Source organism: Symsagittifera roscoffensis, chromosome 3 (assembly GCF_963678635.1).
Source record: "Symsagittifera roscoffensis chromosome 3, txSymRosc1.1, whole genome shotgun sequence".
Taxonomy (NCBI): Eukaryota; Metazoa; Xenacoelomorpha; order Acoela; family Convolutidae; genus Symsagittifera; species Symsagittifera roscoffensis.
Genome location: NC_087064.1, coordinates 67,962,743 through 67,980,633, shown reverse-complemented (window position 1 = coordinate 67,980,633; position 17,891 = coordinate 67,962,743). Strand labels below are relative to the sequence as shown.

The following is a 17,891-nucleotide window of genomic DNA, read 5'->3' as shown; positions in this document are numbered from 1 at the left end:
AGCTTATACGCTATTTTTGAGATAATTTTTCCAGCGGCAATGAATGCTTTAAATTCTCAAGTCTTTCAAAATTTTCTTTTAAAGAGACAAAGATGTTGCCACTATATAATCGTTTGCAAAAATTAGATACAAATTTTAATAAAAATCCCAAAAAAATCAAAAACTGCCAAGGTTTTTATTTTGAAAGAACAAAATTTCACTCGCCACAGTTTGATCTTCCATAACTAGCTTGTAAGACAAATGCGAATTTTTGTAATATTTACACTGAGGTTAGTTTCTATCGCTTAACAAATGTCAAGACAGAATGCGGTTAAAACAAAGCTTGATATGTCTCGACTTTGTTTCGACTCTGACCCGACAGCATTTACGGCACATTTGAAAATCTGAACTCTTTTTTTTTAACAGAGTCCTTGAATAATCACAAAACTGCTAATTTTTATAGGCAACATCGTTATAGTCAAAAGTTTTCAAAAGGGGCAGAAATCTTTCATCCGGTTTTTGTCTTTGAAAAGCACTCTTTCGTCGACAAACTACTTGAACTGTTTGAATCTATGACCAATTTAGTTAAAATATTAGCAGCGTTTGAACATATGACTCTGATTGTCAATAGAAGCTTTTATGATTTTATTGTCTCAAACAGTGAAACAAGCCGCTTTGACAAGAAGCGTTAATTACTGGCTGCTGACAAAACACACAAAAAGTTCCGCCCAGTCATCTTTGACAAAACATTTTAAACACGACAGAAAATTGGAGCAATGGTCAATGAATTTAAAGAAATTAAATTTTCTAAATTTTTCCCTCATTTTTCAATTTTTAAAACAAATACATCACCACGGTAAGTTTCTTCTGGACTTGAAAAATGTTTTTGATTGTCTATTTTCTATGAAACTGTTCCAATAGAAAAAATTGGGTCAAAACTAGATATTTTATTCAATAAAACATAAAAATTAAAACCCACTTTCGAATGTAAAAGCTGTTCACGTGTTTTTTTTTTGCATTTTTTACACTTTGGTTAAAATTTGAGCATGATCAAAATTTGACACGTTTTCTTGCGAAAAAAACTTGAAAAACACGAGCGAAAAAACGTCTTCACTTTGTTCCTTGTTCTAATTTTTACTCCCAAAAAAGTACTCTCAGCTGCATCAATGTACCAAAGCGTTTTTCTTTAAAAAAACTTGTAAGAGGAAATAAAGAGTGAACATCATCCTCTTAGTTCATTGCTCTAAGCAACAAAATTCTACTCTGATTGTTTCTTGATACTGATTATTTTTTTAGAAATTGTTTAATGAAACTGAAATTGCCATTGTAAAATCATCTTCAATGTGTTATCAACCCATTTGAAGTGAGTGCATCATACCAGATTCAAGTGATACAAAAAAAGTTTCAAACAGTTTCATAAGTTTCACTTAAGTTTTTTCCAAGATAACTCGATCATTTTTATTTTGGAAAAAACACAAGATCAGTAAAAGTAATCTAAATTAAAACTACTACGTATTTGAAACAGTGAAAATGAGGGTCAGAATAAATAAGTGTATCCAATTTGATTAAAAAAAGTATTCAGCCAGGTTTGAGCTCATCTACTGAATAATGGCAGATGTATGGTCTAAATTGAGTGCTTGCAGAAAGCTCTCCATAATTTTCGTTAAAATGAAAAATCTCCAAAAACAAAAAGATCCACTCCTTTAAAAAAAAGCATTTAAAAAATTTCTATAAGGCACATTCGGTAACAATATACAGTGCTGATTTAAATAATCCGAACAAAACGAATGAAGCTTAAAATTTAAAACGAGTTTTTCTGAAATTGGGTTGAGATCAGACAAAAAATGATGAAGTCCAACCTTGCGTAAGATTTCAACAAAATGAATTTGGTGCAATTTGTTTAGCAAAATTTGACCCCAAAAATTTACCCAAAATTTGATCATTTTTGGTTTTGTTTAGTCAATTAAAGATTACGCCAGAACGCCAAAAAATTTAAAAATGTTTTTATTAAATTGGTGTTTTTTATAGTAAAAATGGCATTTTTTTAGCTATTAAACGAAAACAAATATGTCTATACAAAGCTGAGAAAATATACCCTTCTTACATTTTGTTGTGCTATATAAGGGGCTTGCAGTGATTCAAATTTGTCAGTAAATGTACAAACTGTTTTGAGTATTTTTGATTAAAAAACAAAGCCAAATTTGATGAATTTTCGGATAAATTTTCGGGACTGAAATTCGCAAAAACAAACTGCACCATAATAGTTCTGTTAAAATTTTATTTTAAGCAAGATATGTTTTCATCCTTTTGCATCTAAAGTTTTTTCATTTTGTCCGGATAATTTAAATCTGTATACAATTACACTGTAGACTAATTTTGAAAGGAAGCATGCCAAAAAAGGCAGTTTTGCTCAAAATATTTTCAGAAATCAATTTGGTCTACCTAAAAAAAGTAGTTTAAAAATTCTCCCTCGAAAAAATCTAGATCCGCCTCTGATTAATTATATAATTTTTTGTCCTTGAGTCCTTGAGAAAATTATGAACATTATAATGATAGAAATGGATAGAATTAAGTTTAAACAATTTTTGCCAAAATTTGAATAACTTGGAGGGAAAAATAGTTTTGCACAGTATTCGAGCTAATATTTATTCGTGCGATACTTACGTCTCCAAGGATAATTATAATAACGTCCTAAGATAAAAGAGAGGCCAGAAAAAATGATGTGAAAAAAGTACAGTGTGATAAATGAAATTTCAGCTGGGTATTAACTGAAAAGGTATCGCATTGGTAAGAAATGATGGGCGGATACGCACTGACTGTTATTGCAGATGATCCTATTTTGTGAAATGTTAATTGTGTATTAATATCATATGTGTCCAGTTTTTTTAGATTTAGTCCGCAATTTTCCTTTCACCTTTGTCTCAAAAAATAGGGTATATAAGTATATTCAATCAATTCGCGTGTTTAATTGCTGAATTTATCCTTCATTTGTAGGGAACGGGGTTTGGATTTAGGTGGAGGGGGGTTGGTTCGGTTCTAGATTTACCACAGGGCAATTGTTAACTATATCTATAAGAGGTTCAAAAAGTGACCCGGTAGCAGATATGTGAACGCCAACTGAATTGAGGAACATATATGAATCTCAGAGCATACGAAGAGAGTTAATGTTAACTTGCCCGGAAGGGTCACTGAAAAATAATGAATAGGGTTGATTCTTTTCAAGATAGAGAGAGCTCTAACAAGGACAAATTTTGCTCTTTTTTTTTAAAAAAAAGCAAGATAGTACTGAAATTTGCTGGCTATTTCTACGTAGCAGTAGAAATATTCCATACAGGTAAAATCAACAAACAGGGTACTAAGAAAGCGAACAGGTCAAATTGAAAGTATAATAATCACAAAAAGCTTACTTTTCGATGAGAATAAGGGTAGTAAATTGCATTTTAAATTAATGTAACTTGAGTTTTGGAGGAAGACGGGGAAAAATATACGCAGCAACAGAGCCAGACAAACATTTTCACTTATTATGTTATCCTTGTCGATTTCACGCTCAAAGCTGCTGGACGGAAAAATATGTTAAATTTAACGGCAAATGACTCCAGAATTTTTTTTGTTAGCTACTGGTCAATTAAATAGTTAATCCAGTTAAGTGCACCAATAAATTGCTACTGCTTCCAGTTTTGTTATGTGCGTTTGTTTTTCTAGTGAGAAGTAGAAATGGTATAAACTAAGTGTATATGTGGTAAGTTCTGACCGCGGGGTCGGGCGGAAATGAAGATGGACTCTTTAGCTGTATCTGAGAAGTCCGGGGACGGAAGGAGAGGAGGGGGAACATAAATGGGTGTGGGGGGGGGGGGTGAAAGAGAGAGGGAAGGGCTGTGGTATAGTGAAATAAAAGCAGCTCTGTTTCACTTTCAATCAAGCTCAGTCTAATCCAATTAAGTCGAATATTGCTTCCCCTTTTTGCAAGCTGCAAGTTAAACACAGCATGCTGACCAGTCTGGACTGCTAGTTAGGGGGAAATTTAAGAGAAAACCCTAGACTTTGAAGTATTAATGGAATCCGTCCTTTTTTCATACCATTTCAGATGGATTCCGCCACGGAATACATGCGTGCAACGTTAGTTCATAGTTAAATTCAATTAGTACTAAAAGTACTCGCAGAGTTGCCTTAAATCCAAAAAAAAAATAACTTGAGAAGTATAATTTACAAAATTGGACAAGGTTAACATTGTCGAAACAACAAGAAAATTGAATATTGATTTTGTTTGTCGAATTGAAAGTTCTCAGATGTAATAAAAATTAGTTTTTTTTTTGCGAACACTCATCGTCATTGAAAAGAGACAAGATAAACAAATTTGGTTTCTTTTCTAAATAGATTTTTCTTCTCTTTTCCTTTCAGAGGGAGGGGCTTGTTGTTAGCCCAATCATTAAAAAACAACAAATAACTTGGGTAATACTCGTCTTCTGTTCCCTTAGTGGTTCTCTAATTCCACGCCCCCAGCGGTTTATTAAATTGAGCAGAAAAAATTGAGTCTGGTTTCTCGCGAAGCAGAGAAAATTTTCAATAAACATGTTTAAAGATAATTAATTATATTAGGGCTCTCCTACAGCCACCCACACCCCCCTACCTGCGATATTTTTTATTCATAGCTTTTCTTCAATTGTCATGAAAATCGACATAGGATTTTATCACGCAATTACGAACTCGTTTTGCCCCAAATACAACCTCATAAAACCAATGGTTACACCGTAAAAATGATTTTTGTATACAAAAAAGTGTAGGTATTACGGGGGGGGGGGGTTCAAACCACGTAATTAAAAAACTCAAATATGAGAATTCTCTCAAATTCCAGCAAATAAGCTTCCAGGTATCTCAATTACATACCCCAGCCTATAGTTTCTCCACTGCCTGATAGATCATAACGGCACTAAACATTTTTCATCCATGTATTTTCAACTGGCAAAGAAAGTCCAATGGTCTATTTTTGACCAGCATAACGAAAAAAACTCGAAGCAAATAAAATCAACAATAATAATTTACGGACTTGTTTTTATAGCTATAATACAAAAAATGTAATCTGACATTTAGTGTAAAATATTATTGACAATCAGCAATAGCTTCGATTGCGTTCAAAATAAGTTTCGGTGGTTTATTGTTCCGGCTATCTAAGAAAACGGTTTTTTTATGCTTGGTGTGTTTTTTTTCTGTCAGTTTCTGGCGATCGAACTTATAGCTTCTAACTAAAAATATTCATACCTCATTGAAGATCATGACCTCCCTGAATCAAAATGAAAAACAAGATTTACCTCCGATCTTTTTTTGCAAAGTTCTGAGAGTTTAAAAATAGCCAATTTGGCCTTTCTCTGGACTAGTTTATGCGCGCTGTAAAGACTTTATTCAAAATGATGAAAAAGTTGAGCACATTTTTGATGCGTCAATCATCATTCAAAACATAATCATTCCAAATTGAAGTAGGGCTAGCTAATTAGTCGTATTAATTTAGTACGACTAATATTTTAACACTTAATCTTCCAAGTTGTCCAAAATTTATATTTTTACAATAAGCTTTTTTACCAAACACTTTTAAAGGGTATTTGGAACAATCGACGCTTTGCCTTGGTATACGAGCAGTCTTGTTTATGATTGTTCTTGAATTTGGTTTTTAGAAAACCGGCCAACCATTTTGGACTAAGTGAGTTTTTGGTATTATCAGCATCGATCAAAGAGTGAAATCGTTAGTGTGAATAGCATACTGAAAACATATTGGAAAAACAGACTATTCTAGCCATTTACTGAGCCAAAAATTCGTCAAAACCGGATGGTTTTTTCAAACTGGGATTCATTTTTTCCGATTTCACTGTAGGGAAGAGCTTCGGTGTATATCTTTTTTCCGCGCAAAAGTTATTCTTTACTCTAAGTGAAGCTAAAAGCATTATTTTCAAAAACATTCGCCCTACTGAAACGCTTCATGAATTTTTAATTGCGTACAAATTATTTCTGAAAGTCTTTAAATTGATCTATTACTCGACTTTACCTGAAGTTTTTTTGTTTTATCTGCTTTTGCGCAAAAAAATCCCACGTGGAAATTGCCTTTACATTGATTAGCCAGCAAAAAAAAACGCTATCTTTTGAGAAAAACTGTATGACTTTTGTTGTAAATTTTTTTTGAAGCAGTAAATACTAATAAAAATTTCGCCCAGACAAGAAATAGTATTATTAAAATGCTTTAACAGCATAATATTCTATATTTTCCGTTATTTTGATAATTAATTTTATCTGGTTGAGTTTTTGAAATTAAAGAAAAGTCGGACCATGCTGTTTGACACTGGTTGAGTTATTAGTCAATAGATTGAAGGTTTAACCATTATAATTTTAGTTCAAGATGTAGAAATACTGATTTAGGACCGGTTAGTGTATAAACCCTGGACGCCATACCTGCTATCACCAATAAAAGGCTTCAAACATCAAAATTTTACAAAAAGATTCAAAAATTGATAAATGACACGATGAGAGATTGAATTCTAATTGTCTGCAATTTCTATTTTAATTGAGTTATTTTAATTCTCATTTTGCGGGTTTTAACATATTCATGTTGTGTTTTTTAAATTATTTTTTGGTTTCAAACGTTTTTCTGTTTTTTGAAATTTTTCCTTTCATTTATTGTAATCGAAACGTTCTTTGCTATCAATTTTTTGCTTGTACTAGCTGGAAAATTATCTGACTTGAAGAAGCGGATCAACCCTTTGATATCATCCCAAAACAAAATTAAGTCTGAAAAAGAACAAATAATTCAGGAAATAACTTTAACTATAGCCTAGATTTATACAAAATTAACAGTTGTATGAGAGAAAATTGATGGAAACATTTCAATTTAGTTAATTAACAGCATTCAAAAGCAATCCAACATAAAAATTGTTAGAGCGAATTTTATTTGTGCGTTTGTTCGAAACGCATAACAGAATTAATTTTCATAATTTTACGTGATTAGGGAGAAATTCTACAGTTGTTCATTTAGAGGTATAGATTGAGCGTTTGATCCGGAGAAGGTTCCGCAAAAAATTTTAACAGTATCCATGATCTCATCCAAATTGAAAATTTTATATGCGTCTTAATTTTATAAGTTTTTTGGGACACAAATTTCAAAAACGTAACAAAGTCTTATTGGACTAAAAGACAAGAAAAGCATATGTGAACAACTTCATTTGTTTGAATTAAAGATCAGAATTAAAGTTTTGGAATTATGCATGACTTTGAGGATGCTTTTCCTAATAATTTTTTTCATGTTCATAATGTACCATTAAACTATTTGTGCAGAATATTTTATTTGAAAACCTCGTCATATTCTAAAAAACACACAAAAAATTGTTTTCCAATGATTTGAAGAGAAAAATGAAAAATGTACTCCGCGTGTAGTTTCAAAAGTAGGCTTTTTTGTCGATAGTGGGGCCCATTATTTTCTGGTCTATTTACGCCACTATCCATTTCTGTCGTCATATGAAGTCACATTAGACATCTCGATAAAAACATAGAGTTAGTAAATCGTCTTTTTATGAATCGGATTCGTCGTGCCCTTGTCTCAAAAAGATTTCACCATATTGTCATCTCCTACTTAGACGCCTACATAGACTTTGATGATGTTACCTATATGGTCATCTCAGATTACAGCATCAAAGTTTACAGAAGTGTTGAGATAACAAGGCTGTAAAAGAGATAAAAAACTTTATGAGGCCAGCTGCCGGGTATTTTCAAAACTGCTCACAGATTACTGGATTGAAAATGATATCTTCTGCTTACAAGTCCATTTTTAATCGCAAAACCAAATTAAGTAAGAGCAGTTTGTCAAAAGAATTTATGAACAACCATTTTTGTATGAACTGACGCGAACAGTTTTTTGTCTCATACAGCTGTGTAATCATCTCTACAATAAAGAAAAATTGGCAAAATGGGGTCGTTTCACTGGCAGATTTAAGAACGTACATATATGCCATTAAAAAGCTCAGAAGTGGTGTGTCTAGGCGCACATGTGCGTGTCTGTATAACTTCTGGATTCCACAGCACATTGTTTAGAACCCGACTCTGGATTGTTTGGCTTTTATTTGGTTTTCTGGATTCCACGTTATTGTTGGAGATCTACAGGTCTCGAAATTAGGTATTTTATTTTTGCTTCGAAGACTTCTCGATTTTCCCGAGTTTGATTTCCATCATGAATGAATGAAGTTCCGGCGCGCGAGTTTGAGTTCCATCTTCTGACCCGTATTGATATTTTTGTTTCGACGTAATATCATATCCATTTCTGTACTAACCTTTTTCCATCGCAAACCAAGGAAAACAATTTAAAAAATTGTAGAAAAATCAATAAAATTCATCAAGACCTTGCATTGAAATTTTTTACAACAATTTTTGAGTCAGAATTAGGGCTAAAGGATTAATGATTAACTAAAACGAGCGAAAATATTATGTTTTACATTCAATTGTACAGTGTTTACAAAAACGAAACTTACCCGAGAGAGTTCGTGACTTCGGGTGGTGTCGGGGAGAAACAGTTGTCGCCTGTTGTATCACGTGATGTCCCTGTGTATTGCCCCCCACCTGCACCGGCATTCCCCTCTTCACCGCCACTGGACTGTTGCCGGCACTGCTGTGGTTTTTCTTCAGCCGTATGGAGTCTCGGATCACGTTACTGGCGTGTATGTGTGACGCATTCTGCGGTTTGAGTCGCTCGCTCACTTTCTCGTAGAACCACTCCCCTGATATTGTCCGAAGTTTCCTAATACAACAAAAAAACTACAGATTTCGAAAGTAACAAGTCTGCTGATATCAGGGCTAAATTCTAAAAAAATGGAGTGTCGTTTGACGTGTCTGATTTTTGCGTGATAAAAGTTGAAATCTTTAAAAAAAAAACATTTTGAACTGTTACTTATTTTTTGTTTTTATAATGATAATAATATAATAAATTAGTTTCCAAGTATATGCAAAACAAATACACTTGGGAGAACGTCAAAGGCGTTTAGCCTGTCGAGTGACGCCTCAAGAGCAAAGATAATTATGCTAATCAATAACTCATAAAATTTATACTTTATCACACAAAAATGCCTGTCTAAAATAAAAAAAAAAGCTTTCAAAACATTTTGTTTATTTACCAAAGTTGATGGCAGAAAGCGAAAAAAAAACGAAACACTACTTACCAGAATAACTCCAAAAAGTCTTTGTTATCTATTAGAAAAAAAATCTCGAAACTGATGCAATATTTTTCCCATTTCTTATGTTGTTGTAGTCCTTATGTCCACTGAAATTGATTTATCAAACTTTATTACAAAAGTTTTAAAAAATTTCTGATCCTAAAGCTACTTGTTCTGTTTTAATAGATATCGGCTTTTGTCTCCGACTTCAGTCCTTTGTTCCTATTAGTCCCTAAAAAGCAGGGCTCAAGCTCATCCACATTTGTACAGTCGTTAATGTTCTCAAAAGTGTGTTTTTTTCTCGAAACTTTTGCTAATGTTTTCATTGGGTCATATATGTGGAGTTCTCTACAAGTAAAAATTTTGTATTTGTTTTTCACTATTCCTTGAGTGTCCGTTTTGTAGTTTAAAAAGAATTCGTAAAATTTTGATCTGCGCTATGATATAGAACGAAAAAAAAAACGAAAATGACTTTTCCATGCTAAAGAAATTGAACAAACCCTTCAACCGAAAGAAAAACAACTAAACCCCAATTATTCGATTTACAGAAACTCACAGCTAAATGAAAATGAATTTGTCTCTAAATCCATTGATGACATAACTTCTAAATGAAACGAAAGTTTACTATCAGCATTGAATGAAATAGTATCAGAAAAAGAAACTATTTTCCGCCCTAACTACGAAAAATCGGGTAAGAAATTGGTGTAAAACAGTGGCATAATCTGGTCTATAACATTTTTTTCGGCGTGAAAAATGTTTTATTTTCTGGAATTGTTACTTGTCCAAAATTGCAGACAAACTTCATTTTTTCTTCATTTTGCTGCTCGTAAAGTACAAAGGAATGTATTAAAGCGTCTCCTATCATAGTAGAAACTCCAAATGACTTGCATCAGTTCAATTTAGAACAATTTATTCCGCTGCTTACAAGAACGCAATATACCGCGCGTTGATTGCCCCAAAAGGCCAAGTAACCAATTGTCAAATCCCCCTTATTTTACGAAAAACCACCACTGGGGAAAAATTGATTAAAGTTTTTCTTCCGGACAACAATAAATTTTAGATGGTACAGATAAAAAATTCGACGAAAACATTCAATTAAAAGCGAAAACTGACTCAATGAAAAAAACTACCACAAGCATAAACGTTCCGCACTTTTTTCGAAAATCGAAACCAAAATGACCCCAGGTCGAAACTTTTTTAAAGTATGAGCTCATGGCATTAATATCTTTAGATAGTAAAAAATATCAGTTGTAATCGGTTATTGAAAATTTTAATTTTGAGAATGATTTTTGAATAACAAAGCCCCCGAAGCATAAATACATCGCCAATTGTTTTGAAGGAAAGAGCATTTTAAATAAGTGCATTTTCAAACCAAGCTGTCGTTGATCCTAACGCACTGAAAACAAAGAAAACGGGTTATATTGTCAAGATTAACGTTTAACTTGAGTATTCTAAGTAATTTATAAATTTGCCACAAATTTGGATTATCAATGCAGTGTTGTCCGAGTTTGAAACTCTTGGTAATATAACTGTTTTGCGCGCATAGCAGTCCGCAAAAAGCAAATATTTTTTGTTTGCTCAACACAAGACTTTCATAGTCTACTTAGTTGCAAGGGCAGGGCAAAAAAAAATCGGTAAAATGTTTCTTATCATTTTTTTTATAAATAACAAATCCCTGCTAACTTTATTTTTTATTTGTGAGTTGCAAAAAAGGTCGTAGCAAACTAGTGGTTTTTTACTCCTCAGTATAACCTTAGCTAGAAAAAAAAACAGTGCTTATTTTTGTCCCCACTTTTGAAGAAAGCGACGAAATCTTTGGGTATGGTGAGTTTTTCTTCCTTCGGACAAATTCCGTCTTTTTGCCGAGCCATTTTTGAGCAGTTCCTTTTATATGACTGAAAATATGCCATGTGCACTATATTATCAAGATTGTTCGTATCAAGTTAAAACTCTCAGAGTTCCGATTAAATTATGAAGTCTATGGAGTATTGATTTTTTAGAAAAACGGATAATTTTTTCAACAGAAAAGCAGAAAAAAAAGAGTAAAATTATCATATAAATTTTATTGATGCGAAATACAAAATAGGACATTAACCAAAATGAACTAAATAGACCTAATAGCATGCTTAAATTCAATTTGGAACGATTTCTTAGACGGATTAGATCTCCTTTCACGCGTTAAAAGCACCAAGTATATTGCACAGTAATTGTCCCAAACTGGCCAAATTGGCAATATTTTAACTCCCATAACTTTACCAATAATTATTACTGTGAGATATATTTTTTTAATGGAGCTCAAGACAACGATACTTGTTGGTTGTTAAACAAAATTACGTCAAAAATTGGTAGGTGTTAAGTAGAAATTTGATTTGAAGAGTTTGGCTAGAGATTCTTTTAAAGCTGAGAAAAAATACTCCAGCCCAAATATTTCGATACTGCTTTTGAAAACTAGGCATTTCATGCGCACCATTTTTTGTAAAGTTGTGACGCTTTGACCAATTAGGGCAAATAACCCGTTACATGTTCTATATGTCCTTAACACATTCTAGTAATGTCGCTCTCATACTTTGCCTGAAAGTTATTTGTAATTTTTATTTGACTGCGCTAGTTGGTCTTATGAGTAATTGATTGGATGGATTCAACTTCTTTTTGTTTCTTTTTGACAATGGCATCATAGTCATAAAATGCGCCTCAATAGTGCTTTTAAAATTAATTAATTTCTTTAAAAACTCGGATAAACAACTAAACATTAAGCTTGAAGACCCTCAATTTAGAACAATTTGAGAATCTACTTGGTTCAAGCCAATCATCGGTTGCTTATTTTAAGCATTATTAAGAGCAGTTGATCTTGGTGGCATCAAAAAAAAATTTCTGAAATTTATGTTTTTTTTTTTTTAAATTGATGAAAGGAAAAAAATACGCAGCAGACATATGGGGTGCAATTTTTTTAAAAAAAATGAAATTGCTGTTATGATATTTATAAATTACGGCGTGGGGTCTTGTTCAATTAACAGCCGATAAACTAAAATTGGCGCATCTGATAAGTATGGGTAACTTTAGCCAAGGTTTGATTTTTGATTTAGCAATGGGGTTTGAATGTTTTAGATAGTAAATTCAGGATTAGTAAATTTTTTAATATTTCCCCTATCCCAGTGACATACTAAAATACTGTTAATTCAGCAAAAATGTAGATATATGTGCATCACGATTGCAAGAGCTAATTTAATTTTTGATCGCAAGCAAAGCATTCTTCGATGCTCTACAAATTAGCTTACTTCTTGCTATAATGTTCATAAGCACAAAAACACCAAAAAACAATCCTTCTAAGAATTTCACCTATCAATCTGATTGGCAGAAATTTTAACCAGTTAGTTTTTTCTTATCATATATTGAAAAAGTTCAAGAAAAAATAAACCAACAAATTTTTCATCCCCTAAACAGTTCTTGTCCATGTCTTAACAGAAAAACAGACGTGCATTAGAGTGTGTGGGACTCAATATGAACCCTTTTAAAAACAGTCACGTCGGAAATGTTTCTCTGATTTTTTTCTTTAATCGAGCAACTAGAAAAATTATCACTTGCAGCTAGCCATAGCAGGTTTTTTGATGCTTTGAAAAAAGTCAACAACTTATCAGTAAAAGTTAGTTTGTTTGTAAGAAAATCAGCCCCAGATATTATCTACCTTTTGTAGAGGCGGCTAGGACTATGGTTATAAAGAGAGGTTTACAAATTGCTAGTCCGCTAACTGAAGTTCATAAAATTTAATTAGGCAACAACTAAAAAATCTAGGAGTTCAGGAGTTTAAATGTTTATGTTTAGTGATGTTTCAAGGAATGATAGGAGCAGATTTTGAAAAGTATGAAAAGTTTCGACAAACTTTATAGGTCAATCAAATTGATTTTTTCAAGCCTACACAAAACCTTATAGGGATGAAACGCACGTTTATGCATGTCTCAGGTCTTCCCCAACCGGATATTTTTAACTACCCCCCCTCTAGAATACCTAGATACGAATTGCCACCCATATGAAGAACAAAATTCAATGGTTAGGCATCTAGACATTTTGTACCTAATAACGAATCCCCCCAACCCTTGCAAAAGGGTGAAAAGTGAAAGATGTTTTTGTCTCATAACTTGTATACATTGGCGCCGAAGTTTAAAAAAATTTGTTATTTGGCGGAAAATGCATGTTGTAAAATACTACAAAAAAGGAAACCCTTTAAGTGGTCAGTATGTCGAACCTCCGATTGGCGTAAAAAAATCAAATAAGTGTGTCAAATATTTGAATAAAACTATAAAAAATATTTTTTGAAAGTTGATAAAAAATAGCAAACCGCAATTTGCCTTAATTGGTCGAAAAGTTAATTCGCAGCAAAAAGAGATAATATATAACTATTAGCATATCAAAAAGAAGCAAAAGGAATAAGAATTGTTTCTTGGAACTTCTAGCCCATTAAATTTGCTCAATTTTTTTTCTAATGAGTTTGATGAGTTATCACTTGAAACCATTTTAAATAAACTTTGATGTTTTGAAAACTATCAAGCTGAAAGATTAATCAATAAAATTCTCGTAGATGAAAATTCAACACCAGATATTATCATTCATTACTTTATAGAGGTGACTGTATCTACAATAGTAGGAACCATATATTGAAAATATTAATTTGGTTCAAAAAAATTGGCTGCCGGTAAGAATAGTTCGAGAAACTACACAAAAATTAAATGAAATAACCCAATGCAAATGCAGAAAATCTAACGAAAATATGAAAACAATTAACCTTGCTGATGCATATCGAAAATCGGAACAATAATAGAACGTCAGTTTAAAAAACTTAAAAAGCTTAAGTTTATTAGAAAAAAAAGCTTAAAAAAACTTACGCTTGTTTGGCACACAGAATACACAACCATGTTTTCCCATCCTCAGTGACGACCACACGGCACAGTTTGCAAACCATGAAATGGCACTTGAAACACTCTTCTCCCCTGTTCAAAATGAGACCCAGCTCACTCTGACATCTAGCACACAGTTTTCCATCTAGTACACCCCCAACCACCCCTCCCCCTCCCCCTCCCCCTCCATGATCGGACCCCCCACCTGCTCCTGTGCCTCCCCCTGTACTGTTTGTCGTTACACTTGAGGGGGAAGGGGTGTTGCCTGTCTTGATAGCCCCCTTCCGTTTCAGATCCTGCACCTCCTGTCTTAATTTCCTGGAGAAACACAAGACACAAAATAAAATAAGCAGTATTGAAATCACGACTTAAAGTGCTATAAAATGACAATCACTCGGCCCAATCTGAAGATAATTTTTGGTGCCTGAATTTGCGCAAAAAAACTAAAACAAACCTGATGTTAAAGTTCCGCCCCGCTTTCAGTCGAACTAAAATGTTTCTTCAACTTTCAAAATTATTTTCAAAAATTATTATCAAGAAATTGAACAAAAAATAGAAAGTCATAAGAAAACCCAAAATAATACGTTAAATTGGGGGCAGTACAACAGTGCCAAAAATTGATGATTTTCGGCACTGTTGACTATTAAAATTATTTTCGGCACTGTTGTACTTCGGCACTGTTGAACGCCCCAGTTAAATTGTGGAGTCTTTTCTGTTACGGCTCAAAAGGTATTCTTTTTACCATTTTGAATTTTTCATGATGATGCTCGAATCTGATTGGTTGAAATTAACACCAGCGAAAAGATATCTCAGCGTTTTCAATGAAAACAAGCTCAAATAACAGTTTGATAATTTGGGCCGTATAACAAAAAAACCAATTGTGTGACGTGTTTGTTCACTCACAGGACCCTGTTGGACTCTGTGTGTAGGAGGCGCTCGTCCCTTTTCAACACCCGAATGATCTGCAATTTCTCCTCCAGACTCAAGTGGCCCAAGTCCATCATCCCACTGTTGCTCAGGAACTCGTCCACTACAAAAGATCACACTTAACTTGAGATGATTTAGCCCACGAGAAAATTTAACAAGATTATCCACCAGTAGTTTTCAGAATAAGGTTTATTAACAAAAAAAGTTCAAGAAAATTTATATCCACACGAAGATTTAAGAAGATTATCAACGAGGGACGAAAAACCAATAAAAATTTTTTCACACTTTTTCACAGACTGTTTTTGCAGGAATATGTAAGTTATCAACATAAACCGAAACTTATAAAATACATGTCTCACGATATAAATTTACAAATTTACAAATCAACATCGTGTAATTTTCATGCATTCCAGGCTGGCTTCTAGATTAGAATTAATTTAAATATAACAAATATACAAGTTTTGCTTACATATATGGCTTAAAACCACCAATTTTTCGTTTTCTGACGCTTATTTATGAAGATGCAATGAATATTTCTGAATTTAGGCTCTACACTATGACTTCTTTTTGATCAATCTCAAATTTTCAGGTAAATCATTTCAATTTGTAACACATATTCTGACAATAAAAAACTCTGACAAGTAATTTTTGTATTCTCTTCCAGCTACTTTTCTGATTTATTTTTTAACGACGTTTTCTGTTTTTGTATTCTTTTATGCTGGTACTGTTTTGTGTTGATGGACCTATTTTTTCATTTAACAGACAAGACTTTCAGCAAGCTTTTTCAGCAAGCAAAATCTGCAGTGAATACTTTTCTTTTCGAAAGTAAAAAACTGATGGAAGTACTTTTGTTTTCGAGAGCAGATCACGACATTAATTAAACTTTTTTCTCATCAAACTCTCTTCAAAGTACGCCCAAATGTTGTTTGACGACTTACAAAAGCTGTAAAAATCTGTAGACAAGGTCGACACGATGCCGAGAACTCACTAGACATGGTTTTATCGTATTTTTTTTAATCGTAACACCTATTTTTTTTAGGTCACGCGACTTAAACTAACACCCGCGTAGAGAACGAAAAAATTTCGCAATCGCACCTAGCAAAAAATACCGAAGATATCAACTGTCACGAATAAAACTGTTCTATCAAAATCGAAATTTTGTTAATTTGGTTTCATGTCTATGATTTTGAAAAAAAAAGTATTTTGAATCCAACTATTCAGAAGCGGTAGTTTAATGGTACATATTTGTATCATGGACACCGAAATTGTGTTGGAATCCTGAGCAATTCGGAAAACAATGCAAGTTTCGAGAAGTTAGGACAAACATGATTGTTCGAAAAATTCTCAAAAAGTATTTGTCAAGCTCATAAGCATGCGCTCTTTTCTTGTATAGGGGTCTAAGTACGGTTTTTTGGATATTTTTGGGCTGGTTTATAACGCATTATTTTCAAGCAACAACCACGGATAATTGGCATCGAACCTCCGACTACTTAATTTAGCGGTGGATACTTATCCACTTTAGCAACACTCTCCAGGTAACGTCCCTAACCTCATAGGCAAACAGTCATTTACTCATTTAGATGTTAAGTCATTTAGATGCCATTTCAGATGAAGAGTTGAGAAATACAACTAGCGAGCATTACAGCATTTTTTTAATGCAAAGTAAAAATTTGAGATGTGGAAAGTAAGCCGGTAAAACATAAGCAGACAAACTAAAATCTGACCAGTCAATTTTCCCGAAAAAAAAAACCAGATAATGCATGCTGGAAGAAAAGACCCGGCCAAGACTCGAACCCCTGGCCTTAGGGCGTAAAAGCTACAGTGTTACCTGTAAAAAAGGAGCAGCCTGTATTTGCTTGAAGTTCAATAATAAGGCAAGCTCAACTTCTAACAGATTTGTAAAAAAAGTTTTTTTTTGGGAAAAAAAATCACGCTCTCGATTACAAAAATTTTGTTCTTGCAAGTTTAATAAATCACATTATATGATGGATCTAAATCATACAGTATTCATGAAGTGCAAAAATTTGGATCAAAAGCAAAATATTAAAAAACACAATTTCAAAAAGGAGTAATTAGACGAGACACAAAAGCTTTATTCACAGAAAAAGAAATTATAACCAGAAAATCAAAAATCTTACGGGTTGGTCAACCAAAAATGGCATTGGCAAATAATGCCAAAGAGGTTGTTCAAAAATTAGCAAATGGAATTGATTCGTTCGGGCGGGTTTCCAGTCAAACCCCTATATCACTTTTTTTCGGCGTGCAACCGGAAACTTTTTAGCGCAAATTAGGGTGGCAGTTTAGACTCCATTTAGATCCACCCCTAGTCAAATCGCAGTTTGGGCATCCCTGTTAATGACAATCACATTTGGAGGATTTAAGATTTTTCACAGTTTGATCCTGACACCAAAATGTTAGCTTTCTCATTTCAGTTTTTTCAAAAAAAAATTCGAAAATTTTGAACAAAAACTTTCAAAAGCCTTACTCAGATTTCTTACAAAGTAACTAAATAAAAAAACAGTGAAAACGACGGCTTAACGTATCAATACAAGTAATAATTGGAAAAAACAAATCCATATTTTTTATCCCTATTGGCTGCAATTGATGAGAATTCTTCTCTAAAAAAACATAGAGAACATTTTAATCGGAAAAAATTTCTCGTTTTAAAGTGAAAAAGTGTATAAAATGTGTATACCTGCTAATGAAGAGCTATCTTTGATTTAAATCGAGAACTCATTCTCCAATTTGATTTTTTTTTTGCATTTCATAAAATGGAAACCACCCATCAAGAGAAATCAGAACAATGAAAATTTCAAATAATGGTTTCAAATATTAAGTTTTTGTCTTTGTACTTTTTCCCCAGTTTACCTACTCCTTAAGAATCTCAGAAAAGCCTTATAAAAATTGTGTCAAAATT

The 17,891-nt window shown here is 33.1% G+C and overlaps 1 protein-coding gene across 1 annotated transcript in view; it reads right to left on the bottom strand.

The window, feature by feature from the left end:
• LOC134841797 (uncharacterized) overlaps positions 1-17,891 on the bottom strand; it is a 105,494-nt gene that overhangs the window by 37,939 nt on the left and 49,664 nt on the right. Inside the window, exons 3-5 of the mRNA XM_063857834.1 lie at positions 14,951-15,077; positions 14,036-14,365; positions 8,481-8,746 (exon numbers count right to left, since the gene is read on the bottom strand). Of these exons, the coding sequence (XP_063713904.1) occupies positions 8,481-8,746; positions 14,036-14,365; positions 14,951-15,077 (723 nt within the window). The remainder of the gene's footprint in view (positions 1-8,480; positions 8,747-14,035; positions 14,366-14,950; positions 15,078-17,891) is intronic.